The 18,465-nt window shown below is 48.3% G+C and overlaps 1 protein-coding gene across 7 annotated transcripts in view; it reads right to left on the reverse strand.

Moving 5' to 3' along the window:
• CHD2 (chromodomain helicase DNA binding protein 2) overlaps window positions 1–18,465 on the reverse strand; it is a 134,956-nt gene that overhangs the window by 44,699 nt on the left and 71,792 nt on the right. For all 7 annotated transcript variants that reach the window (XM_044279447.1, XM_044279444.1, XM_044279446.1 and 4 more), the window contains 8 exons: window positions 17,688–17,866; window positions 17,383–17,507; window positions 16,667–16,883; window positions 12,564–12,653; window positions 10,712–10,902; window positions 9,505–9,693; window positions 9,248–9,410; window positions 1,356–1,508 (listed from right to left, as the gene is read on the reverse strand). In XM_044279447.1, coding sequence (XP_044135382.1) covers window positions 1,356–1,508; window positions 9,248–9,410; window positions 9,505–9,693; window positions 10,712–10,902; window positions 12,564–12,653; window positions 16,667–16,883; window positions 17,383–17,507; window positions 17,688–17,866 — 1,307 coding nt within the window. The remainder of the gene's footprint in view (window positions 1–1,355; window positions 1,509–9,247; window positions 9,411–9,504; window positions 9,694–10,711; window positions 10,903–12,563; window positions 12,654–16,666; window positions 16,884–17,382; window positions 17,508–17,687; window positions 17,867–18,465) is intronic.

Genomic DNA, 18,465 nt, shown 5'->3' on the forward strand with positions numbered 1-18,465 from the left:
GGGGATCTGTGGATGGCACTGTTATGGGGAGGGGGATCTGTGGATGGCACTGTTATGGGGAGGGGGATCTGTGGATGGCACTGTTATGGGGAGGGGGATCTGTGGATGGCACTGTTATGGGGAGGGGGATCTGTGGATAGCATTGCAGGAGCGCAGGGGAGATCGGAACCACAGGATGAAAGGTATGCCTACCAGGTTTCCATATTAATAATAATGTATGGTGATTGTGTATGATATTCACATATAAGATTTGATAAGTATGAGAGTTCACCATGGGCTGTGATGACAATATTTACTGATGTTGGGGGAGGGGCTCAACTGCATCATGTGATTAGTATTGGAGGGTATAAATGTTGTACCTCATTCACTATGTACACTGCTTTAAAAAAGGCCACACCGGTCCAAAAGTCGCTGTGATTTGGTGAAACGTTGGAATGATGAAGACAAGAGTGCCGTGGTATATCTTTTTTGTATTTACTGTTATGGGAGGGGGATCTGTGGATGACACATATAGCATAAAAATGGCTATATAGGGTCATCCACAGATCCCCCCCATAACAGCGCCATCCACAGATCCCCCATAACAGTGCCATCCACAGATCCCCCATAACAATGCCATCCACAGATCCCCCATAACAGTGTCATCCACAGATCCCCCATAACAGTGTCATCCACAATTTGTATTAATATAGCCTTTGAACATAATTTTTTTAAGTCAAATTATATAAACCCCTTTTTTTGTCATTTTGGTGTTTTTTCCCCGATTAATCGATGAAATTATCGACAACTAATCAATTATTCAAATAATCGTTAGCTGCAGCCCTAATGTAAAGAAAGTTAGTACAAGGCACTTACTAATGTAATGCGATTGTCCATGTTGCTTCTTTTGCTGGCTTGACTCCTTTTTTCTATCTCAGTTTACACTTCTCATTTTCCAGGGTTACGACCACCCTACAATCCAGCAGAGGTGGTCGTGCTTGTACAATATAGGAAAAAGCGCTGGCCTCTCTAGTGGCTGGGACCGCAGGAGAGATCATAGGCCAGAACCTTTTCCTATAGCGTGCAATCGTGGCCACCACTGATGTATTGCAGGGTGGCCGTAAACATGGAAATGAGCAGCGTATAATGTCACTGAAAAATGAATCCAGCCAGCAAAGGAAGCAATATGGACAATCACAATACATTAGTACGTGCCTTGTACTAACTTTCTCTACATGATAAATGCATTGCTGAATTGAGACAACCCACTTAACTATCAAATGAGCCCTTTTTCTTAAGAGAGAAAACTGAAGCACACTTACATAAACAATAGACACTGGGAAATGTATTTAGGACTGTTTTCCACATTGCATTACCTGAAAAGGATAGTGTTTAATGGTGAGGTATTCAGCCAGGATGTCCAACATGCGTACCATCTGAGAGAAGATGAGCACCCTGTTACCTCTTTCACGGAGTCGGGTCAGCAGTTTATCTAAAAGTATGAGTTTCCCACTGCTCCGGATCAATGACTGTAAAGACAAAAAATCTCATTATCAGACATTTTGATTAAAAGACGTGTAGAAGTCAGGTTCACTGATCTCAAACATAGCTTCTTGGTGCTTGACAAAACGGCATTTTTGAATTTGTGATGCAATCCAAGGGGACCTATCACCTACCATGACCCATTTTGTTTTGTTAAGCCCCAGAAAAATACATCAATTTCCTAACTATAACTTATTTAAAATATATATATATATAAAAAAAAAAAACATTTTAAACCTGGTAAATTCTATATACAAAAGACCCGCCTTTCTGCAGAACTCCGGTCTGAGCTTTTGGGGCTTCTGGCACACACTGTCAGAGGTGGGAGATCTCAGAGCTCTGACTAAGATGCTGGGAGCCCTTTGTCCGGAAGTTCGGACCAGACACCTGCAAGCTGTTGGTTCATTTGCTTAAGTCCATGCAGGATATAACGCCCTCTTTTCACACATCTATTAATAAGTTATATTTTTAAAACTTTATTTTTTTTGGAGTCTAGCAGTATTCTCAAATAAAACACATAGGGTCAGGGTGAAAATAGCTCTTATGTAACTCAATTTTGACCAATCATTTTGAAAATTTTGTATGGGTCTAAGGTTTTAACGGGAACCTGTCCTGAGAAATCGGGACCCCCAAACCACCACCAACCGGTTATCTATGGCAGTGACAAACGAGGTCTTTGCACTTTTTGGCAAGTTTGTCAGTGAGAAGAAAAACGAGATTTTTGTATAACTTACCAGTAAAATCTCTTTCTCGCTCTTCCTTGGGGGACACAGGAACTCTTGGGTATAGCTTATCTCCATAGGAGGCGTGACACTAAGTAAAAGACTGTTAAGCCCCTCCTCCAGCAGCTATACCCTCAGCCTGGAGAGAGAGACTTCCAGTTATGTGCCCAAGTAGTGCAAGACAAAGGCAAGGAGTAACCAAACCAATACCAACAAGCCAGAAAAAAACACCCGAAGGCCATCAAAAAAAAACAATGGGCGGGCGCTGTGTCCCCCAAGGAAGAGCGAGAAAGAGATTTTACTGGTAAGTTATACAAAAATCTCGTTTTCTCGCCCAATTCCTTGGGGGACACAGGAACTCTTGGGACGTTCAAAAGCAGTCCACAAACAGGGAGGGACCACAATCAAAAGCGAACCAGGCACCGTAAACATTAAGGCACCGCCGCCTGCAAGACCAAGCGGCCCAAAGCAGCATCCGCCGAGGCATAAGTGTTCACCCTGTAAAACTTGGTGAACGTGTGCAAAGAAGACCAGGTGGCCGCCTTGCACAGTTGTTCAGCCGAGGCACGATTACGCTGAGCCCAGGAAGCCCCGACCGCTCTGGTAGAATGAGCGGTAACACCAAAGGGCGGATCCCTGCCCCGAGCACGGTAAGCCTCAACGATAGCCATCTTGAGAAAGCGGGCAATAACCACCTTAGACGCCGCCAGCCCCCTGCGCGGACCCTCCGGAATCACAAACAGAGAATCCGTACGCCGAAAGGGTCTGGTCACATCCAGGTAGATCCTGAGAGCCCGAACAACATCCAGACGGTGAAGCTCCCGCTCCCGGGGATGCGACGGGGCCGGACACAGAGAAGGAAGGACAATATCCTCATTCAGGTGAAAGGCGGACACCACCTTCGGAAGAAATTCCGGAACAGGACGGAGAACCACCTTGTCCTGGTGAAAAACCAAGAAGGGCTCCACGCAAGAAAGAGCCGCCAACTCAGACACACGCCGAAGAGACGTGATAGCGACGAGAAAGAAAACTTTGCAAGACAACAAGCGAGGGGAAACCCTGCGCAGAGGCTCGAAAGGGGAAGATTGGAGAGCCGCCAACACAATGTTGAGATCCCAAGCAGGAACAGGAGGGCGATAGGGGGGAGCACAGTGAGCAACCCCCTGAAGAAAGGTCTTAACCGGACCGAGCGGAGCCAGCGGACGCTGAAAAAGGACCGAAAGAGCCGAAATCTGACCCTTCAGGGTACTGAGACCCAAGCCCAGAACCAGACCAGATTGCAAAAAGGATAAAACCGTAGGAAGGGAAAACCTCAGAGGGGGAGTCCCCAAGGCCTCACAGAAAGCCAAATAGGCCCGCCAGGTACGATAATAAATCCTGGCCGAGGCCGGTTTTCGTGCACGAATCATGGTACGGACCACGTCAGCCGAAAACCCCCGCCGCGTCAGGACCGCGGTTTCAATAGCCACGCCGTCAAACGTAGCGACCCTAAATGCTGGTGGAAGATCGGCCCCTGAGAGAGGAGGTCTTCTCTGAGAGGCAGAGGCAAGGGAGCGTCTGCCAGAAGCAACATAAGGTCGGCGTACCACGGACGACGCGGCCAGTCCGGGGCGATTAGGATTGCTGGCGTGCCCTCCGCCGCAATCTTCCGAAGGACCCGCGGAAGAAGAGGCAGGGGCGGAAACACGTAGAGGAGCGAAAACTCCGTCCAGGGGAGGACGAGCGCGTCCGCGCCGTAAGCGTCCGGATCTTTGGCCCTGGCCACGTAGATGGGAAGTTTGTAGTTGAATCTGGAGGCCATGAGATCCACGTCCGGACGACCCCAACGGAGACAAAGAGACTCGAAGACGTCGGGGTGCAGAGACCACTCCCCCGGGTCGATCGTCGTCCGACTGAGGAAATCCGCCGCCCAATTGTCCACCCCCGGAATGTAAATGGCCGAAAGGGCCGGAACATGAACCTCCGCCCAGCGAAGGATCAGAGACACCTCCCTCATCGCCGCCGCGCTGCGAGTGCCCCCCTGGTGATTTATGTACGCCACAGCCGTGGCATTGTCCGACTGGACCCGAACAGGGCGACCCTGCAGCAACGAAGTCCAGTGTCGGAGCGAGAAAAGAATGGCTCTCAGCTCCAGAACATTGATCGGCAGTCTGGACTCCGACGGAGACCAAGTGCCCTGGACGGACCGGGGAGGAAACACTCCCCCCCAACCCCGCAGACTGGCATCGGTGGTAATCACCAGCCAAGTCATTGGCAGGAAAGACTTCCCCTGAAGAGGGGTCCGCAGCCACCAGAGGAGAGAGGAACGAACCTGGGGAGAAAGGGGAAAATGCCGATCCAGACTCTCCTGGGACTTGTCCCAAGCGGACAGAATGGCCGTCTGAAAGGTGCGGGAGTGGTACTGCGCGTAAGGAATCGCCTCGAAGCAGGACACCATCTGACCCAGGACCCGCATGCTGAACCGGAAAGAAGGACGGCGGTGGGACAGAAGGCTCCGAACCGACCGATGGAGGAGCAGGCGCTTCTCCAACGGGAGACGAACCACCGCTGAATCGGTATCCAGCAGCATCCCCAGAAAGACCAATTGCCGGGAAGGAACAAGAGAGGATTTGGGTAGGTTGATAACCCAACCAAACTGGCGCAAGGTCTGCAGCGAGAGATCCACGCTGGCTGAAGTCAGTGACAGAGAAGGCGCCTTGATCAGGAGATCGTCCAGATATGGAAGCAGAAAAACTCCCCTGGAACGAAGTAAGGCGAGGACCGGGGCCAGGATCTTCGTGAAAACACGAGGGGCCGTCGCCAGCCCGAAGGGAAGGGCAACGAACTGGTAGTGTTCGGACCCCACTGCAAAACGCAGAAAGCACTGATGACACCGTGCGATTGGAATGTGAAGATAGGCGTCCTGGATGTCGATGGAGGCCAGGAACTCCCCCTGTTCCAGAGAGGCCACCACCGACCTGAGAGACTCCATCCGGAACCGCTGAAGACGAAGGAAGCGGTTCAGCCGTTTCAGATCCAGAATGGGTCGCACCGAACCCTCCTTCTTGGGGACCACAAAAAGGTTCGAATAGAACCCCTTGAACCTGTCCCCCATAGGAACCGGGATGATGACCCCTTTGTCTAGAAGAGTCTGAACGGCAGCAAAGAAATCGGCCGCCCCTCGGGAATCCCGGGGAACCCGAGAGCGAAAGAACCGAACTGGGGGAAGGGACGCAAGCTCGAGTTTGTATCCGGAAGACACAACCTCGAGAGCCCAGGCGTCGGAGACGTGCGCCTGCCAGAAGTCCCTGAACAGGAGGAGACGTCCCCCCACCCGGGTGGGTGGGGGCGCACCTTCAGGCGGGGGGCTGCTTGGTCGCGGGAGCGCGAGCAGGTTGAGATTTGCGCCAGGAGGGCTGGGTCCGAAAAAAGGGTTTCTTACGCCTGTCCTGGACAGGGTTAGTGGACGGACCAGAAGCGGAGCGAGGAGCGGAAGCCCTACGAGAAGACCTGAAACGGGAGAAGGTGGGACGACCACGAGTGGAGCTCCTAGCTTTGGATTGGGGAAGATGAGTACTCTTCCCCCCCGTGGCTTCCGAGATGATTTCATCCAAACGGGTTCCGAACAAACGAGCACCAGAGAAAGGAAGGCTAGTAAGAGACCGCTTTGACGCGGCGTCCGCCGACCAAACCTTTAACCAAAGCTCTCTCCTAGCCGACACGGCCAGAGCAGACGAACGGGCAATAAGAGCCCCTGCATCCAGGGATGCTTCACATACAAATTTTCCAGCCTGAACGATAAGTTGAGTCAGGGCACGGAGGTCTTGAATAGGGACGTCAGATTCAAGCTCCAGATCCAGCTGAGATGCCCATTCTGAAACCGCTTTACCCGCCCAAGCGGAAGCAAAGACTGGCCGAAGCGCGGATCCGGAGGCCGAAAAGATACCCTTTGTAAGGGCCTCTACACGGCGATCTTCAGTGGATTGTAAGGAAGAACCATCTGCGACGGGAATAGCCGTGCTCTTGGCCAAACGGGCCACAGGGGGGTCGACCTTGGGAGGAGACGCCCAGTTTGTGATGCAATCCGCCGGAAACGGATAACAAACATCTAACTTTTTTGGCGGGGTAAACCGTGCATCAGGACGGGCCCAGGCCTTAGAAACCACTGACGAAAAGTCAGCATGGAGGGGAAAAACCGCCGAAGCCTGCTTCTGGCGAAAAAAGGAAACACTGGTTTTCTCAGGATCAGGAGGATCATCGCGAATTTTAAAGGTATCACGGATACTGTTTATAAGGTGGCCCACAGCGGAAGCCAGCTTTGAAGGCAGCGCCGAATCCATATCCCAATCTGAATCAACCAGCTCCCCTTCAGAGGGCAAATCCTGCAAGGAGGAAGGGCCCGACTGAGAACGCACCCTTGGGGGGGATACCGAAGCATCCGAGGATGACCGGTGATCCGCCCTAGGCCGCTTCTGGGATTGGCGGGCTCTAGAGGAATCGCCTGCAGAGAGAGACTCAGACGGGTCGGCCAGGACAGCGGACCCGGAGGGCCCAGCAGGGGAATCATCCGGCTGCGACAAGGGCAACACATCTGCAAGTCGGCCCACAACGCTAGTGAGACTAACCACAGCCTGGGAGAGGGATCTAGCCCAGTCAGGGGGATCCAAGAGGCCAGGGGGTGACACAACAGATGGCGGACCCTGCGATGGGTCTTTGCAAAGCGAGCAATGCGGGTCAGACTGCCCTTGAGGAAAGGGCGCCTTACATGCGGTGCAGGTATGATACCAAGGTCCCACCGGCACTAAGGGGTCAGACATGTTGGTAGGAGCAAAGAAAAAAACCCAAGTCCAGGCCAGGGGGCTACTGTGAGGAAGGGTCAACAGTCCTACCAGGTCACAGAAGGAAGCTGAACGGCAGCGGCAGCAGCAGAAGAACGGCGGTGTGCAATCAGAGCAATGGTCCGTCCTGCAGTGAGCTCCCAGAAGCACGCAGGCACGAGAGTGGGCGGGACTAAAGAGGCGCGGGAGAAAGTCGTCCGGCCTCTGAATGAAGACCAAGCCAGCGCTGGCCGGTCCGAAACTCCGCCCCCCACCGAAAACATTATCGCGCGCGCGCGCGATTCAAATCCCGCGCTCCACCATCACAGGACTCCCCAATGGCCCCCGCCGCAGCGGAAGCAAGGTAGGAGCCCAAAGAGGAGGACCGGGTGTCGGCGTCCTGCCATGCAACGGCACAGCGGTCGCATACCCGGCCGCCCTCAAACAAGTCTCCCCCATGAGTCATCGCCGCCGCGCCGCTCCCAGACTGTACAAAACAGGGCGCCCGGCCGCCGAATCGCGCCTGCAACGAGGCCATCAGTAAAGGGGAGTCAGAGAGGAGCACCGAACCCTCCGGAGAGGGGAGGGAGGGAGGGAGGGAGGGAGGGAGGGGGGGGAGCGGGGGAGCGGAATGGCTGCACTAGCCACCTCACCTGCGACGTCTTCACCCTCTAGTCCATCCAGCTGGGACGCCCCTTCAGCCACTGGCACAGAGTGACAGTAGCTGGAGAGGGGCTTGCAGGTGGGCGACCCAGTGCTGGCGGGATACAGGGGAGCATGAGCTGCCCTGGTCCTCCTTTTCTTCTGTGGGGGAGGCAGCAGGGCGGATAACCGGCCCTGGTGCAGCTCAACCCCGGGAAAACAGAGAAGTCTACTGCGACTCTGTTGTCCCTGTGGAAAATCCAAGTGAAAAAAAGTAAAATCAAAAATTAAAACTCTAAATCTTCACAAGACAACTCTGCAGTGCAGAGAGTGTCTTGCCTCCTTGACACTAAGCAAAAAACTGGAAGTCTCTCTCTCCAGGCTGAGGGTATAGCTGCTGGAGGAGGGGCTTAACAGTCTTTTACTTAGTGTCACGCCTCCTATGGAGATAAGCTATACCCAAGAGTTCCTGTGTCCCCCAAGGAATTGGGCGAGAAATTAACTTTAAAAGGTCCATTTACACAATCCGTGTGTGCTTTGCGGATCCACGGATCAGACACCGGCACATTGCCGGCACTATAATAGAATATGCCTAATCTTCTCCGCAAATTTCGGTCAAGAATAGGACATGTTCTATTTTTTTTTTCAGGAACGGAAATACGGACCCGGAAGTGCAAGTCCGCATTTCCGGATCCGGGCAGCACATCGTGCGGCCCCAAAGAAATGAATGGGTCTGCAATTCCGTTCCGCAAAATGCAGAACAGAATTGCAGACGTGTGAATGGACCTTAAAGAGCATCTGTCAGCGGATTTGTATCTATGAAACTGGCTGACCTGTTGCATTTTTCTAAGCAAAGCGACCACATATGATCACAACACCAACACAGATGCCTTCAGCTGCCAAGCGCACATGTAACAGGTCAACCAGTGTCATAGGTACAAATCTGCTGACAGATGGCATTTAAACGCTCAATTCCAGTACCTGTGTAAAGTCACGGGAGTGGAGCCCATTTTGGAAAAGTAAATCTGGCAACTCCCTTTCTAGCTTGACTGAGGTGGGATGCATCATTACAAGACACCTCCAATGGCATCCAGTGCACGAGCAAAGTGCCAATGAAGCCACGGCCAGAACACCTTGCGCAAGCACCGGATGTGGCTTCTGATGACGCATCCAACTTGCAGCAATGAAGCCAGGAGGGGGACCACTCGAGGCGACTTCTTGCAGAGCGGCTCCACTCTCATGAGTTTATACTCGCTGGTCTCGATATCCCCGACACTGCTGGAGTATGTGCCTCATTTATGACGAGGTGCTGGCCTCATAATAAATTATCCGTGTGCCTAAATAGAACTGTACAACAGTTCAGAGCTGGCAACACCCTTTCCCACCTTCTCATTGAATCTTTTGGAAAAGTGCCAATAGTGGCATAAAAGTAGTGGCGTTTTTTAAAGTCGCAAACACAGCTTGCGACTTTTTAAAGATACTTTTCTGGCACAAGGCAGATGATAAATCTTCCCATTTTTAAATGCTTAGCTCTTTTGTGAGTGTAAGATCGCATAATTTACTGACCTGAAGACCTTCAAGTTTGGTTTCCTTTTCTGTATCTTCTGGGTATTTTATAAGGAAGCAGTGATTGCAGCATTTTTTAAGTTCCATTACGATGTTAAGGAAGCCAGAAGTGCTACCTCTTGTTCCCTTGGACAAAGCCTTGTAATTTCTTGTTAAGATCCACCTTTATTAAAACATGAAAAGCAAGAGCTGCTGTGAGTAGGAATAGCACAATCCCATGAATAATTGAAAGTGGAAATGCTGGGCAGAAGACTCACTTGTAATACTGCTTCTGCAGAGCACACATCTCTATGCGAAGGATCTGCTCTACTTTAGCTGGAAGAGACTTTTCTACATCTTTCTTAACTCTTCGCAGCAAGAATGGCTCAAGAACTTTGTGGAGACTTTGATAACCATTTTCTCTTCCTTTTCCATGTTCTTCCTCAAAGTCCTCCCAATATTCAAACCTAAAAATAAAGGCCAACACATCATCAAGCAAGTGTAGATTACACACACAAAGAAAAAAAGACAAGAATATGGAGCTATCTACATCCAAACGTACATTGCATATTTTTAATTAAAGGGGTTGTCTCATCATGGACAATAGGGGCACATCTCTAGTATATGCCCCCATTGTCCTATAGGTGCAGGTCCCACGACTGGGACCCGCACCTATATCGAGAACAGAGCCCTGCAAGGTGGCAGCTGAAGGACTCCTGTCCGGCCACCACCAAGCCGGCTCCCCATAGAAGTGAATGGGAGAATACCGTGCATGTGCGCCCCCCGCTCCCATTCATTTCTATGGGGCCGACGGATATTTTTGCCGGCCCCATAGAAAATGAATGGAGGGCAGCTGCGCATGCGCTGTGCGCCCTCCTTCACTATCGGGGCTCCGTTCTCGATATAGGTGTGGGTCCCAGCGGTGGGACCCGCCCCTATAAGACAATGGGGGCATATCCTAGCGATATGTGCCCATTGTCCATGATGAGACAACCCCTTTACACCCTTCAAGCTCCCGACCTTAGGCTAGTTTCATGCTACTGCTTTTAGATACGGCAGGCTGTTCCGGGTGGGAACACTCTGCAGGACCGCTCTTTATTCCGGCATTGCCGGAAGGTAAAGCATAGCCGTCCGGCCCTATTAACTATAATGGGGACTGGTGGAGATCCTGCTGCAACCTGGCAAACACACTGAGAAATATGCGCGCAGCGTTTTTTATATAGACGATTTTCAACATGTTTGCTGGGTTGCGGCAGGATCCCCGCTGATCCTCATTATAGTTAATGGGGCCGGCGGGTATCAGGTAGTGTCTGGCAATGCCTGATCCAGAAATCTCAGGCACGCTACTCCCTGCTGGAACAGCCTGCTGGATATCTTATACTAGTGTGAAACTAGCTTTAGAGATTAAAAAGAACCGCATAATGAATGAAAAGAAACTGCCATTTGTTAGGGTGCTAGAAGAGACGGCCAAAACGAATGTCTTACTTTTCTGGCATAATAAAGTGCAGAAGTGACCAGAGTTCCTTCAAAGAATTTTGGAGCGGAGTTCCAGTAATCAGCAATCTATGGTTAGACTTGAAATCTATGAGGGTCTTGTACAATAAGGAGTCGTCATTCTTCAACCGATGTGCTTCATCAACTCCAAGAAAAACCCAATTAATACTACTCAGAACAGCCTTCAGAGAAATAAAAAAAGACATTTATATTAAAAAGAACATCAGGTCCTGTTCACATATCTGTTACTGCTGGTCCTTCTTTCCATTGCTCTTTAACAGTTAAACTAGTAGAAAAAAAAAAAACCTGAAATGATTATTATTCTAATTTAAAAGGGTTGTGCAGTAGCATAATGGGTTATCAATAAAATGGTGGGGGTGCCAGTAGTCGGACTTCCACTGATATGAGGACAGGTCATCAATGTTACACCACAAATCTGGACTATTATCTGCAGTAATACATTTTTTTTCTGCTCCCCTCTCATTTCCCTTTCTAGCAAAGGTGCGCTAAAATACACAGTCCGGACTGCTGTGCCATGTTAACATAATGACAGCAGTCAGGACAATGGTTTTCAGCACAGCCTTAAACGGTAGCAGCGGGGAACCGGGGGAGGGTAGAGGCAGTTGGGGAAAAAAGAAGAGACCTGGATTGGATTCCTTCTGTGCAGTACTACTCATGTATTACAGCAGATAATAGTCCAATATTGTTACGCAATCCCATTTAAAGGGGTTGTCTGAAGAAACATTCTGTGTTTTCAAACCAGCACCAGGACCTGAATACTTTTATTATTGCATGTAATTAAAAATTTAGTATAGCCACTGAGTTATTCTATACAGATATATCTATATAGCGCCACCTGCTGTTTGTTTCTTATTTCTCTGTCCACCTTGCTGAGGTGGACACACGTTCAGGCCCTTCCTTTAGCTGCCCCTTAAAGGGAACCTGTCACCTGCAAAACGCATATTAAACCGACCACAGTACCCTACAGTATCCCCCAGTGTGTTAATAATCATGTTTTTCTTTCCTCTTTGTGTTTCTTCATACTTGTTAAAAATGCTGTTTAAATGTCAGTTGGCGCTGTCTCCGATTCAGGCTTGAAGTCAAGGGGGCAGCAGCCTCCTTGCTTCAAGTAAAGGTAAACCCCTTACCCCTCCTCTCTACAATTAGATGGACGTGATGCCGGGATCGCCCTCTTCTAGCGCATGCGGGGTACGCTGCCTTTTACAGCGGGACAGACGGGAGTGCGATAGAACTGTCCGGCGCATCCGCAGTCAGCAAAATGCGCTAGAAGAGCATCACGTCCATCTAATTGTAGAGAGGAGGGGTAGGGGGCTTAGCTTTACTTGAAGCAAGGAAGCCACTGCCCCCTTGACTTCAAGCCTGAATCAGAGACAGCGCCAACCGACATTAAAACAGTATGAAGAAACACAAAGAGGAAAGAAAAACATGATTAGCAACACAATGTAAGGTACTGTGGTCGGTTTAATATGTGTTTTGCAGGTGACAGATTCCCTTTAAGATGTGACAGAGTGAGAGCTGCAGCAGAAAGGACACGCTCCCGGAGCTGCCAGCTTTCAATAAATCTAGCAGAGCAATTGGAGCAATGAACGGATAAATCTCTGGATCCATGTGAGGTACAGGGCTGGTTCTAGCTTTGTTAGAAAGAGATTGTCATGTTCTTTATGACATCAGATTTTTACATTAATGATGGGATAACCTGTTTAAACAGGAAATAAAATATCAGACAGTTTCTAATGGATCCACCAAAGATCTATTACACATCCTGTCACTCATGGAAGCCATGAGTGTGAAGACACGTGTTAAAAATGCATGCACTGCTTACCTTATCCTTCAGTAAAATTTCGTATGTTGTTAGCAGTGCATTAAACTTCATCTTCTTGCTCTGCTGATGAACCCACTCATACTCCCTTATCTGTAAGGGGTGGAAAAAGTGACGCTAATTTACTTAATGATTTAGCTCTTCACAGAGACATACGAATGGCTTTACTATGGACCAGCTAAGCCCTTCAGGAGCAGAATATTTGGGGGCTTCAGGACCAAGCAATTTTTTCGTGTTACATTCCAAGACCTAGCATTTTTATTTTTCTGTTGATTTGTAGAAATAATCAGTCGGCACTCTGGAAGAAGGTGGTGCTCATATACTTGGATGTATGAGCCTGCAATCCAGGATCAGCACTCACTTTTTGATGCTAATAAATCTTCACTGTATTGCCATAAACAAAATACAGGTAGAAGTGAGACATTTTGGCTAAAAAACCTTTTTTGAAACAAGTATTTTTCTGTTGAGGTTTTTTTTTTCTGGGATGACTTCCATTTAGCTGTATTTTATACAAATGAAAAAAAAAATAATAAAAAAAAAAATAAAAACCAAAAAACAAACATGTTAATATGTTACAACATTTTAATTTTTTTTTTTTTGTGTGTGTGGAATAATCTGCAGTTTTGGTTACACAGGTCTTATTGATCACTTTTTATTCAATTTTATGGGATGCAGAAAAAACCCCAGCAATTCTAGAACAGTTTTTTTTTTCATAGCAATAACTACGCAGTATTAATGACATGTTACCTAATTCTGAGAGTTGATACAATTACAGCGATACCAAATTTATGTTTTTTTCTTTATATTTTACAAGATGTTTTGTATAAAAATATTAGCATTTTTAAGAAATCCTTTTTTTTCAAAGGGAATCTGTCGTCAACTTTAGGGTCTAATCACATGTCCGCAGAATGGGTCTGCAAATTGCGGAATGGGTGCGTATCCATTCATTCTCTAGGGGGCAGGAATGCAGAAAAGAATAGGCAGTTCTATGGGGGTGCCGGCCGGGTGTATAGCAGATTCGCAATACACTACGGATGTGTGAATGGACCCTTATGCACACCTCACTGAGGGCAGCATAAAACAGTGACAAATGCTGATTTCAGCGGTGTGTCACTCATGAGCTAAAAGTAAGTGGTTGTTGAGAACCAGCATCATAATCATTGCAGCACAAGCCTTGAGAAGAGTCAAATCTACCTGAGAAGAGTCCTGGTTATTCCTAATCTCCTGCTCTCTCATCCATCTGCCGATGATTGGCAGTCCTCTCCTAGAGAGAAAACTAGGTAGAAGACTGTCAGTCATCAGCAGGTGGGCAGGAGAGCAGGACTTCATGAATAACCAGGACTCTTCTCAGGTGGCCGTGACTCTTTTCCAGGCCCAGTCTGCAAAGATTGGGATGTTGGTCCTTGGCAACCACTTAGGCCTCATGCACACGACCGTTGTGTGCATCCGTGGCCGTTGTGCAGTTTTCCGATGTTTTTTTGACTTTCAATGGGTCCGTGGAAAAATCGGAAAATGCACCGTTTTGCAGCCGCATCCGTGATCCGTGTATCCTGTCCGTCAAAAAAATATGACCTGTCTTATTTTTTTGACGGACAAAGGTTCACGGACCCATTCAAGTCAATGGGTCCGTGAAAAAACACGGATGCACACAAGATTGGCATCCGCGTGCGTAGGTTACTTTCATACAGACGGATCCGAAGATCCGTCTGCATAAAAGCTTTTTCAGAGCTGAGTTTTCACTTTGTGAAAACTCAGATCCGACAGTATATTCTAACACAGAGGCATTCCCATAGTGATGGGGACGCTTCTAGTTAGAATATACTACGAACTGTGTGCATGACTGCCCCCCTGCTGCCTGGCAGCACCCGATCTCTTACAGGGGGCCGTGATCAGCACAATTAACCCCTCAGGTGCTGCACCTGAGGGGTTAATTGTGCATATCATAGCCCCCTGTAAGAGATCAGGGGCTGCCAGGCAGCAGAACCCCCTCCCTCCCCAGTTTAAATTTCATTGGTGGCCAGTGCCCCCCCTCCCTCCCTCTATTGTATTAATATCATTGGGGCTCCGATCGGTAACTGCGGTCCTGGTTGCCATGGTTACTTAGCAATAGTAGAAGCATCATACTTACCTGCTGGCTGCTGCGCTGTCTGTGACCGGCCGGGAGCTCCTCCTACTGGTAAGTGACAGATCATTAAGCAATGCGCCGCACAGACCTGTCACTTACCAGTAGGAGGAGCTCCCGGCCGGTCACAGACAGCGCAGCAGCCAGCAGGTAAGTGCTAAGTAACCATGGCAACCAGGACTGCAGTAGCATCCTGGTTGCCATGGTTACCGATCGGAGCCCCAGCGATTAAACTGGGACTCTGATTGGAACTCCGCTGCCACCAATGATCGGGGGGGGGGGGGGGGGGGGGGCGCACACTGGCCACCAATGTTATTAATACGATAGAGGGAGGGAGGGGGGGCCCGGGGGGGAAGGCGCACACTGGCCACCAATGTTATTATTACAATAGAGGGAGGGAGGGGGGCCGCACACTGTGCCACCAATGTTATTATTACAATAGAGGGAGGGAGTGGGGCCGCACTGGCCACCAATGATATTCAAACTAGGGAGGGAGGGGGGTCTGCCCCCTGCTGCCTGGCAGCCCTGATTTCTTACAGGGGGCTATGATACGCACAATTAACCCCTTCAGGTGCGGCACCTGAGGGGTTAATTGTGCTGATCACTGCCCCCTGTAAGAGATCGGGTGCTGCCAGGCAGCAGGGGGCAGTCATGTACACAGTTTGTAGTATATTCTAACTAGAAGCATCCCCATCACCATGGGAACGCCTCTGTGTTAGAATATACTGTCGGATATGAGTTTCCACGATGTAATTCATATCCGACAGTATATTCTAACATAGAGGCGTTCCCATGGTGATGGGGACGCTTCAAGTTAAAATATACAATCGGATTGGAGAAAACTCAGATCCGACGGTATAAAAGGGACATCTGACTTTACAGGTCTGCGTATGCGCAAACTGGAGGGACAGATCCAGCATTCCAGTATTTTGAATGCCGTATCCGGAAATAATACATTTCTATGGAAAAAAATGCAGAACCCGGCATCCTGGCGAGTCTTCAGTTTTTTTGTCCGGAGATAAAACCGTAGCATGGAGGGGAGCCGCAGCGCAGGGCAGGTAAGGGGAGGTTTTTATTTTAATCTGATCTGAGGTCTGATGGGGGTTTAACATAATTTTTGTTAATTGTTTATTTTTATCTTGGGGAGAGAGGGGGGGGTCATTTGATTTTTTTTTTATATATATATTTGATTTTTTTTTACGTCCTCAAGTGGAGGAATCCAACTTGCAATCATCAGATTGCAATTTGTATAGAATAATGGAGTTACTGCTGGCCTGAACTGTAATATACAGCCTAGTACAGGCTCATTACCTGCATAAAACGCTTTCCATGATCTCCGCCAGGGGAAAGCTCTCTTGCCCCGGAAGTGCATGCCTCTAGGTTTTAGCCCCCTTCAGACGCCATGGTCACATTTGACCATGGCATTTGGGAGATTAAATGTCTGCGGTCTGCATTACCACTGATCGCAGGTGTCTGCTGTATGAAATAGCAGGCAGTCGGCAGCTATGGAGCTCACTTCGCTCCGGAGCGGGTGCCATCTTTAAAGACCCAACATCCACACAGTACATGTACAGCAGATGTCGGGAAGGGGTTAATACACTGCAGAGTGTTTTATGTCAATCTGCCAACATACTGTCAGTTCGCCTGTTAGGACTTAATAGACTTCGCTACTTGACAGGCCTGGAGGCCATGGAGCATGTGATTGTGTTGCAGAGGGCTGCTGAGAGAGAGTGAGCCATCGCTCTTTGTTCAACCACTTAGAGGTCATGGTCATTACTGATGGTGGCATCTAAGGGGATAAATGAGCTGGCTCAGATTTTGTTTATTGCCGCAGGAGCACAGCTGTATATTACACCTGCTGTGCGCACGCCATACTGGTGACATAACTGTATGTCACTTTGCTTTACTGTAGTTAAAGCAATGACAGACAGTCACATCAGTCTTCACAAATGGATTAATTCTTATGGTGTCGTTTATTACTTACCGTATTTCTACTTCCAACATCTCCAATGTAGACCACCACATTTATTTCAGGAGCCCACGCCTCAAACTCCCTTTGCCAGGATGTTAGAGTAGATAAGGGCACCACTATGAGAAATGGGCCATAAAGCAGATGCTGGTAAAACAGGTAGGAGAGGAAGGAAATTGTCTGAATAGTTTTTCCCAGGCCCATCTCATCCGCTAGGATTACACTGTTATTCCTGTGGCCACAAAAAGGGAAAAACGCAGTTACATCCAGATAACGTAATACATTTAATATACTTAAATGCTTCAAAAAGCATAGTAAAAGCGTCTTTATGGGTGTCTGAGTTAAAGGGGTTGTACAGTGGTACAATACTGATGACCTATCAATATCAGATCAGCTTTTTGAAGGGATGGTGGTGCTCGGGTGAGTGCTGCTTCCTCACTAAAATTACCTGTGTGTTATCTCCTTTGTAGAGGCGGCACAGTCTTGCAAAGGGGACAGCAGGGGACAGCTGATTGACGGGCGGTGCCGAGAGTCAGACCCCTAGCAATCTTATATTGATGAGGAATCAGAGGATAGGTCACCAATACTGCACTGCACAACCCCTTTAAGAAAAGCTTATATTTTCTTTGATTTTGCATGTAAAATGTGCATAAAAACTGCACAGTGTTAACGGCCTTGACATAAAAAATAAATAAAACATTTAATGTAAAAAGCTGAAGACTTATACATACTTGCACCAAGAATGTGCTAGCCAGTTGAGGCCCTCCAGCTGGTAATCACGGAGTTCAAGAACCTCACTACCAAGGTAAGAAGGCTGCTTCTTCAATGTCACAAACCGGGGTCTCTGTCTCAGGACCTGTTAGCACAGTACCACAATGAAGTATCACACAGATTCAATTTTTGTAACACCTTTTTACAATAATGAAGAAAGGAAATGAATACAAATGGAAATACATCTAACATTTCCATGAAAGAGAAAGAAAGGCATGTTTTTCATGCACCTGTCAATGCAACCAATGCACAATATTGTACACACCTTGCAGTCTTTCACAGGGGTGTTTTTTGAGTTATTCCGGCTGTTGAAGCTATCAATACAGTGCTGAAACTTCTTCCCTACGAGCGCGCCATCCTCCCAGCTGCTCTCAGCATAGGGGAGACCCATCCACTTGCATAGGTACTCTGGCTCGTTGGAGGAGGAGTTCCTTCTGGTGCTCACTGGAATACAATGGATAGCCTGCTTACAGCCTGCGCTAGTGGCTTAAACATATAATCCTATGCGTGACATTAATGACATTATCCAACTGAAATTGCAAAGGGAAAATAGGCTCATGTTTTAAAATGGAAATCTCCATCTATGTCATAACAAGTACTGTACATACAAAACAGAAGGAATATTTGGAAAGCCTAAACCGAAGTCAGAAGCAGAACAAGAAATATAGAATACAGGGAGGGCAAAAGTCCCAACACATCTTAAAGTTTCATGGACCTTTCAACAAATTTTTATTAGAATTTAGCACTGAATCCTATGCTTGCTATTTTACTCAACATAACTGCAAGAACTGACGCTTCACCTGCTGCCTATATTTCCCAACCCTTGACGGGTGCCATTGTCATGAGAAAATCAGTGTTATTCACTTCTTATGGATGTAAATAAGGCGTATATAAGGATGTCACCACACTGCGCAGTCGTTCTGCATTTTAATTTGGGCCTGCTGCAGCCTATAAGGCCGTGCAGTAACCCAACGTAGAAATATATATATGTATATGGCGTCCTAGGTGGGTGTATTTCATGCTGCTATGCCCAATGTTCTCTA

Source organism: Bufo gargarizans, chromosome 2, assembly GCF_014858855.1.
Source record: "Bufo gargarizans isolate SCDJY-AF-19 chromosome 2, ASM1485885v1, whole genome shotgun sequence".
Lineage (NCBI taxonomy): Eukaryota > Metazoa > Chordata > Amphibia > Anura > Bufonidae > Bufo > Bufo gargarizans.